Genomic DNA, 9616 nt, shown 5'->3' with positions numbered 1-9616 from the left:
AATACCAAAGACTGGGTATTTGCAATAGCAATACCCGACTCTCTTGGTACCAAAATCTGTTTTAGTTTCTTTGGCTTCTTTTTTTTCCCCTTTAGTTTCCCTCTTTCTTTCTCTCTCTCCTCTCTCTCTCTCTCTCTCTCTCTCTCATTACCTGCTGGCATTCAAAGAAAGCTCTGTCATAACACTAGCTTAAGGACAGAAACCTCAGAGTCTAAGTTCCAGCAATAATGCATTAAAATATCAAAACATCCAGGCTTCAATAAAAGATTGCAAAACATAAAGAGGAACAGGAAGTGACAGCTTAGGCAAAAGAGACAAAGCATTAGAAACCATCGATGAGGAGGATCAGAGCTAAGACACACCAGGTAAAGACTTTTTTAAAAATGGTCCTAAATATTTACAAAGAGCTAAAGGAAAGCATGGACAAGGAACTAAAGGAATCAGGAAAACAACAGATGAATAGCAAGATTATATCAATAGAGTGTTGGAAATTATGAAAACGAACCAAGCAGAGATGAAGACAGTAAAAGAAATTTAAAATTCTCTAGAAGTGTTCAACAACAGGTTGGAGCTGGCATAAGAAAGAATTAGTGAACTTGAAGACAAGACAATTGAAATCATCCAGTCTAGAGAAGAAAGAAGAAAGTATGAAGAAAAGTGAACAGAGCCTGAGGAACCTATGGGACAGTATGAAACATACCAATTACATGCACTGTGGAAGTCCCAGAAGGAGAATAAAAGAAACAAAGTGGCAGAGAGAATATTCAAAGAAATAATGGCTGAAAACTTCCCAAATTTAACAAAAGATATGAATATACAGATCCAAGATGCTCAGTGAACTCAAAACAAGATAAACTCAAATAGATGTGCAACACAATAAAATTAAATGAAATTGTTGAATGCCAAAGGTGGAGAATCTAAAAGCCACAAGAGAAAAGCAATGTGTAATGTATGAGGGGGTCTCAATAAAATTAAGTGCAAATTTCTCATTGGAAACATAGAGGCAAGAAGGTATATTTAAAGTGCTAAAGCAAAATATTGCCAACCAAGAATTTTCAGAGTAATTAAATTGATTGTGATGATGAATGCACAACTATATGATGATACCATGAACCACTGATTGTACACTTTGAATGATTATCTGGTATGTGAATATATCTCAAAAAAATTGCATTTTAAAATGTTAAAAAAAAAAACAGCAAGTGATTTTTCTAACTAAACAGTAAATGCAATTGTTTCACTAATTCATGGATGAGTGATGTTCCAAAAACATGGATGATCTTATACAAGGGGACTTTTCCCACTCTCCATGGAATGGGCAATTTTAATTCTTTGAAAACTGAGGGACAGATTAAGATAGTCCCAGTTGAGAGAATTCATCATCACTAGATCAGCCCTACAAGATATGCTACAGTGAGTTCTGCAGGTTGACAGATCGAAGATGTATGAATAAATAAAGATCTCCAGTAAGGATAATGACATGCGTAAATACAAATGTCAGTACTACCGTATTTTTCGTTTGTAACTCCCCTTTTTACTTCCTACAGGATCTAAAAGTCAAATGCATAAAATTTATGATAAATCAGTGTCTTTGGACTCATAATTTGAGATAAGAACTACATAAAGGTGGAAGAAACGAACATAGTTTGGGTATAATATGGAAGTTAAGTTGGTATCAAAGGAAATGAGATTGTTACAGATTTAGGATGTTAAACTTAAGCTCCATGGTAACTACGCAGAACAAATTGAGAATATGCAAGCTCCTAGAGAAAGTAATTAGAGTACAGGTTGCCAGGAGAAGGGGGCAGGGGAATGGAGTTAAAGTATAATGAGTGTAGGGTTTCTGTATGGGGAGATGGGAAACTTTTAGTAATGGGATGTAGTGAGGACATTTCAACATTGTAAATGTGATTAATCCCACTGAATGGTATGCTTGGGAGTGCATATAGGTTGTATATATATTTTCCCACAATAAGAGAGAGAGAGAGAGAGAGAAGTAACAAGCAAAAAACATTGCATCTTCAAGACAATGTCAAGTAAAGGTAATTACACACACACACACACACACACACACATTTAATGGAATAGTGTTCATTCGTAAAAGGAAAGATATACCAATACACGACGTACTTGTACATGAAGTACTGATACAATCTATAACATGGATGAACTGTGAAAACTGCAAGGTGAAAGAAGTCAGACACAAAAGGTCTGGGGAGACCCTTCGTGGGATGTGACACCTAGGGGAGTGAATCTCCCTGGCAACGTGGAACATGACTCCCGGGGAGGAATGTAGACCCGGCATCGTGGGATGGAGAACATCTTCTTCACCAAAAGTGGGATGTGAAAGGAAATGAAATAAGCTTCAGTGGCAGAGAGATTCCAAAAGGAGCCGAGAGGTCACTCTAGTGGGCACTCTTACGCACAATATAGACAACCCTTTTTCGGTTCTAATGAATTGGAATAGCTAGCAGTAAATACCTGAAACTATCAAACTACAACCCAGAACCCATGAATCTTGTAGACAATTGTATAAAAATGTAGCTTATGAAGCGTGACAATGTAATTGGGAAAGCCATATGGACCACACTCCCCTTTGTCCAGTGTATGGATGGATGAGTAGAAAAATGAGGGCAAACAAAACAAAACAAAACAAAAACAAAAAACAAAAAACAAACAAAAGGCACCCAGTGTTCTTTTTTACTTTATTTGTTCTTTTTCACTTTAATTTTTATTCTTATTATTTGTGTGTGTGTGTGTTCAGATGTTCAAAATTTAATTTGGTGATGAACACACAACTATATAATGGTACTGTGAACAACTGAATGTATGCTTTATATGATTGCATGGTATGTGAATATATCTCAATAAAAATGAATTTAAAAAAAAAGGTCTGGGGAGAAACTGCTTATTGGGTACAGGGTTTTATTTTGAATTGATGGAAATGTTTTGGAACTAGATAGAGGTGATTATACAACATTATGAATGTATTAAAAATAAAATATAAAATTTTATTTAAAAAATTTTTAAATTTAAAAAAAATTAAAATTTTATTTAAAAATTTTTTAAATTTAAAAAAAATTTTTAATTAAAAAATAATAATAAAAATTCTCTATAAAAGCCAAATCTATAGCAACAGAGAGTAGATGAATGGTTGTCTGGCACTGGGGATGAGAATGAGGCAATTGGGAATGAAGAATCTTATTGAGGTGATAAAAATCCTCCAGAACTGGTGATGGTTTCACAATTCAGAAAGTTTACTAAAACTCATTGTTTATACTTAAATTGAGTGATTTTATGATAGGTAAATTATACCTCAATAAAAATGTAAACCTGGGGAAAAAAAAGCAATTGTATAAAAACTATATGTATATAACGTATTTTTGGGCCTAAAACATACAGAAATGCAACATATTTGCCAAGCTATATTTGTACAAAAGAAGAGAGTAGGAATAAAGCTGTATTGGGCTAAGGAAATGGCTCCAGAAAGTAACTCAAATGCACAAAAAGAAAAGAGGAGGACCAGAAATCAGAAATAAGAGGGTTAATATAACAGAGCCTATAAATATACATGCTCTCCTTTCTTTTTTTGGCTTCTTTAAAAATGAAAAGATTATATAAAGTAATAGAACAACGTATTGTTGGTGTTGTAGCATTTATAGATGTAACATGTCTAACAATAATACCACTGAAGGGGGAAAACGTAATAGAACAATATGAAATTAACATTTCTATTTCTCACTAGAATTAAGTTATTATAAATATGAAACTATTTCTAATAACTTAAGATGTGTATGGTAAGCCCTAGAGTGACCACTAAGGAAATAACTCATAAAACAGTAAAAAGTTATTAAATAATTAAAATGCTACATTAGAAAATACTCACTAAGTAAAAAAAGAAAGCAGTGAAGGGTGACTAGAGGAACAAAAAAAAAAAAAAAAAAAAAAAAATCCAAAAACATATACATGAGACACATAAGAAGCAAAAAAAAAAAAGAAGAAAATGGTACACATAAAGCCAATCATAGCAATAATAACATTAAATGTGAATGAATTAAACAATCCACCCAAAAGGCATAGATTGTCAGAGTCGATAAAAAAACAAGATCCAAATTATATGCAGTCTACAGAAGACACACTTTAGATCGAAAATACAAACAGACTGAAAGCAAAAGTATGGAAAAAGATGTATGCAAACAGCAACCACAAGAAAGCTGGAGTAGCTATACTAATATCAGACACATTGACTTTAAAAACAAACAAATGCTACTAGGTAAAAAGAGGGACATTTTATAATGCTAATACAGTGAATATACTAGGAAGATATAACAATTATAACCATATATATGAACCTAATAAGCAGACACCAAACTACACAAAGCAAAAACTGACAGAAATGCAGGGAAAAACAGACAACTCAACAATAATAGTTGGAGATGTTAAGACCTCACTTTCTATGAGACATCTAGTAGATTCCGAAACTTAACATGATGAAATAGAACTTCTCCTCCCCCTCTCCTAAATCTGCTTTTCCTTCAGTCTCTGTCTCTATAAATGGCAATGTCATCCTTCCAGTCACTCAGCCTAAAAATCTTTAAGTCTTCTCTCCCTCCAACATCCAATCCATCAGTGAATCCTCTACCTTCAAATATATCCAGAATCCAACCATTTTCCCCACTTCCACTGATAGCAAACTGGTCTAAGCCTCCACCACACCCCACCTATATTACTAAAACAGCCTTCTACTCCTCTTTGTCTTCTCTTCTGGCCCCTGTAGTCCTTCTCCACACAGCAGCCAAGTAGACCTTCCCAATCAAATGAAATCATGTCACTCCTCTTTCCTCATATATCCAAAGACATCAAAGTAAATTATGAATGAAATCTAAAACCTTACCATGGTTTTCAAGGCCCTACAAGCCTCCTCTCCAGCTTCTTTTCCTCTTCCCTTAATCACAGGACTCTCATCACAAAGGCCTCCTTGCGGTCCTAAGCAAGTTATTACATCAAATTTACAATACAATCTTATTTTTTAGAAATATCATTTATATATGAATCTACACATAAAAAGTCAGAAAGGATAGAAACAAAATGTGAATAGTAATTATCTTCAGTAGTAGGATTACAGACATTTTGTTTATTTACAACAAAAATATTTCTAATTTATGTATTACATGTGATCTTCACATATTACTTATATAATAAAACATATAAAAGGCTGTGTATAAAACCTCTTATACCCAGTGTGGTGCTAGTATTTGATTACATACAAAATCTGGAAATAAACCATTTGTGTGTGTGTGTGTCTCTCTCACACACACACACACACAAACTTTGCCTATAGTAATAGCTAGCATTTCCTAAAATAGGTACTGAGCATGTTCATTCCTCATTTCATTTAATTCTATGATAAACTTACGAGAAGAGAACTATTATCCCCATGAAACTGATGTTTAGAATGAGGCTCAGGAAGGTTAAATTGAAGTTGCACAGCAAAGGGGTGGTACCCAGGTCAAGCTGACTCAAGTGCTCATCTTCTAATACTATGCTAGATATTGCCTCGTTATAGTTGGAGACAATATTGCAAAACTTGAAATGATCCAGTAACAAAAGAAGGGGATATTATGTAGTTATAAAAATGTTTACTAAAATTAGAATTATGTAAAGATTGATGGACATCTTACATGAAAAAGTAAACTATCACATTCTGTACATAACATGCCTATGAGAAAATTTAGCATTTCCTAAAGAAAAAAGCCAAAATAAGCCAATATGTTAATGTTGATTAGGTTTGGATAATGGGATTCCTGGTAGTTCTCATTTCTTTTTTTGTCGTATTTTCCAGATTTTCTTGAAAATAATTAAACACCAGAATTACTTTAAAACAAGCAACAAATTAAATTACATTTTCAGGGAACAAAAGGAAACGTTTTTTGCCTTCCCAAACAGTTAACAAATTCCAATACTAGGTCTAAACTAGAGCCTCAAGCCTTGATCTAAAAGGCGATCTGTTTTTGTTTTTTTTTTTAATTGACATTTGGGGGTTCTAGACCAACCAAGTTTTCTTCAAAGGATTTTGTGATTCTCTTTATTCTTGATGTAGCCTACATTATAATGAGCCTATTAGGAACTTATTGAGATTGGGGATGGCAGTGTAGCTTAGAAGATCAAATTTCGACAATCCCTTCCATCGGCGGAACATAATTCGAAAATATTTTCAAACTAGATGTGGCACGTTAATACTTAAAAGGAAGCAAGCAAAGATAGTAAGTAAAAGCTTAAGATTTCAAAAAGGCAATGCTTGTCCCCAAAACCTTGTCTCCACGCCAGACTTGCTGTCCTGTTTGGCGGCGGCGCGGTTGTCAGGGTCTATGTCAGCAAACCCGGTCGGAATGGGACGGGCTCCAGAGCCGAGCTCCCGGGAAAGGGGCCGGGCGACGCCAGGGCCAAGGCCGAGGTCTCCAGGCCGGGCTTGAGCACTTACTTACTCCTGAAACTGGCCCCGCGGATCGGAAAATGCACTTGCCCGCGAGGCGGCAAGAGCGCCGCCTAGAGACTGACCGAGTGCCGCGGGCGGAGCCTCGGGCCGGGCTAGCAGCGTGTGGGCGGGGCCTGCCAGAGAGCGACGCCCGGCGCCCCTCAGTCGAGCCGGGTCTCACCCCGACCCCTCCCGCCCCTCCTGGAGGCACGCACCACGCACGCACGCCAAGGCTCCGCCCCCTCAGGAGCTCCGAACTTCCGCAAACGAGTTGAATTGCTGAGCTGTGCCCACCCGACTGGTCCTCTAGATCCGCGCCAGCCGATGGCGGCCTTCCGGTCCAAGCGCCCCCTAGCCCCGGCAGGGAAAGCGGCTGGAACGACAAGTTTGCGGGAATCCGGCGTGTAATAAGTGTTTGCTGAATAAGTAAACTAGTACGTGGATATTAGCTCTGCCTCCAAACCAACGGACTCTTCCAAGAGAACACCACCAGCATAGTTTTGGGTGAATCCTCGACAAATGCTCTTCCAACTTTACGAAGTGGCGGTACCATACAAGTGAATTTGGCGAAACATTTTTAAAAGAAAATCTTGCCAGCTTCCTTTTCCAAAACTTGTTCTACTATGCTTTTCTAAAAGTCTTGAGTGTTTTACTTCAAAGCTTAATAACCTTAGCGCCTATTCTCCCCCACGTATGCCCACTTTCCCCACATCCCACCTAAAGCAAAAGTCCTTGAGAATCGTAGACCGAAAGGGGCCTTGGAGATAGCTAATATTGTGGTTGAGGAAATTGAGACTGTCCTATGAATTCCTGACTATTCAGCAACGAGGAAGATGCCACAGCCTTCGGACATAGAAAAAATAAGGGATTTCTGGATTCCAGACCAGGGTTCTTTCCGCTAACTTCATTTGACAAATATTTGAATATCAAAGAGTTCTGGGTGAGTGCTCTATATGTAGATGCTAACAAAACGAGATGACATTTCTGTGGGAAGCAGCTTGGTAAGAAGGATTTTCGTTCAAATCCTGGCTTACCACTTACGAACTGAGTCATCATAAGCAGGTAACCTTGTCTCTTAGTGCCAGTGCTCTCATCCGTAAAATGTGGTAATAGTATCTGACACAGCCTCTCCTTTTACCTTCAAGTACATTATTCTAGTTTATTTCCAAGATGAGGTCTCTTAGGATTTTACTACACACAGTATTAATTTTAATTTTTGTTACTGTAATACGTTATTGGGCTATTCTTGTCACAGTGACACATGGCCATGCCCGAATGGTGTGTGTGTGGGGGAGATAATTAACTGAATACAAGGCTGAATACACAATATATTTGAAAAGATATAGGGTATGGGAACATACAGGTAGGAACGATTAGAAACTAAATATATGGTTGAAAATAAAAACGATTCTTGACATTTCTCTAACCGTTTTCCTTTGAAAGAAGGCTTCCAAGTTAATACACCTGAATCTAATTAAGAAGGGTAGAAATCCTGAGGAACAAAATATAATTAAGAGCCATATAAAGAAATGCTAACATCCTGGGGGTGGGGCGTAATCCACAAAAATCGATAATTATCCAAGATCACCTTAATGTCCCATATTATTTAGATCCTTTGGGGGTGGGGGGGTTACTTAATATTTTAACATTCTTGGAATTCAGCTAACAGGGAGCTCATTTTGTTAGAATATTTGGAATTCTTCCTCTGTGAAAACCAAGAGACATTATAAGGAGCCCAGATTCCAAGCTCAAAATTTCTAGGCCAAAACCAAACTCCGTTGATCACAAGAATGAAAGTGATCGTCACCTTGCTTTCAGGTTCCAGAGTTTGGTGAAAGTTCAGTTGTTTTGGAGAGGAATTTCGAAACCTTCGTGGTATTGAGTGCTCCCCAAAAGCCAATAAATGTATTCTCATACACTCATTTAATTCCATTACAGTAGAGACCATGATTAAAGAAAAACTGAATCACATAAAGCAATCTGGATCAGAAAAAATAATTTACTTAATATCAATTTATAAAACCAACGAACTGAAGTTACTTAGCAAAAACTTGAAACGAAGTTCAAAAGTTTCAGATAAATATAACAATAATAGTTCCATAGCGAAAGGCATTTACGTTCTAGGGAATAGGCCTAACTTTCTTGCATGTCCACTCCCTTCGTTCCTTTCTCCAAGAAGCCCTTTAGAGCTACACTTCCGACCCAACTGTCCAGAACCACGGCCGTACAAACTATTCCCCTTTACGCTGCCGCCGGCCCACCCCACCCACCACGATCCCGGAAGTAACGTCATGACGCCGCGCACCTCCCCGGAAGCAGGGTTTTACATCCGGATCCTGACGGCTGACTTATAGCTGCGCGTTCGGCACATGCGCGCCTGTTTTCTCTCGTCTGCCACCGCTACCGCCGGCTGCACCGCCCGGGAAGCCGCCGCCGCCGTCGCTGCCGCGGAATCAGGAAGTTCAAGATGGCCGCCACGGAGCCCGCGTCCCTGCGGGAACAGCCAGAGTGAGTAATTCCTGTTAGAAGCCGGGAGGTCCTAGTCCGGGAGTGGCGAGTGGAAACAGCGGAGACCTGCATAGGCGGGCGGGAAAGTTCAGGCCTAACGGCGGGAGCCAAACTTTGCCTTCCCCGCGTGGTACGTTGTGGGGCAGGCGGGCGGCCTGCGAGCGCCGCTCTCCAGAGGGCCCGGCTGTTGGGTGGAAGTCGGCCGCGGCCTGCGCGCGTCGTTGTCCTGGGAAGCGTCGGCGCTAGCGGCTCTTACAGATCCGGTGCGCGTGGCGGCTGCGGCGGCACTGAGGTCGCGCCTTCTAGCCTTGCTTACGGGACGGAGAGAGCTCCCTGGCCACAGCAGTAAGCGACAGCGGGGTTGGAACCCAAGGGGTATTGGCAGCAGGCGGCGCAAGTCCCAGATATTTTTTTCCTCATGCTGTACTCTCAGTGGGTCTGCTCCTGGTGTCAGTTTTAGGGCCTGGAGGGGCTCGGGCCACGCACTCTTTGACCGTCTCAGAGCTGTAGTTAGCGGATAGCGGGATACTTCATTTTTTCACCCCTGTGCTCTTACTCCAGCAACCACCCAGCATTTTCCCCTTCCTTTTGGCAGCTCATTTGGCAACTTGCAAACTTGAGGCAGAGTAAGAT

General features: G+C 39.4%; 1 protein-coding gene across 5 annotated transcripts in view; it reads left to right on the top strand.

Moving 5' to 3' along the window:
* The first annotated feature begins 8825 nt into the window (after positions 1-8825).
* Positions 8826-9616, top strand: part of PRPF4B (pre-mRNA processing factor 4B) — a 39449-nt gene continuing 38658 nt past the window's right edge. For 4 of the 5 annotated variants that reach the window (XM_037843210.1, XM_037843206.1, XM_037843207.1 and 1 more), the window contains exon 1: positions 8943-8983. In XM_037843210.1, coding sequence (XP_037699138.1) covers positions 8943-8983 — 41 coding nt within the window. Of the gene's footprint in view, positions 8984-9616 lie in introns of all 5 variants that reach the window. The other variant, XM_037843211.1, reaches the window with a different exon arrangement.

This window comes from Choloepus didactylus, chromosome 7 (genome assembly GCF_015220235.1).
Source record: "Choloepus didactylus isolate mChoDid1 chromosome 7, mChoDid1.pri, whole genome shotgun sequence".
NCBI classification, from domain to species: Eukaryota; Metazoa; Chordata; class Mammalia; order Pilosa; family Megalonychidae; genus Choloepus; species Choloepus didactylus.
This window is presented reverse-complemented; position numbering and strand designations above follow the sequence as displayed.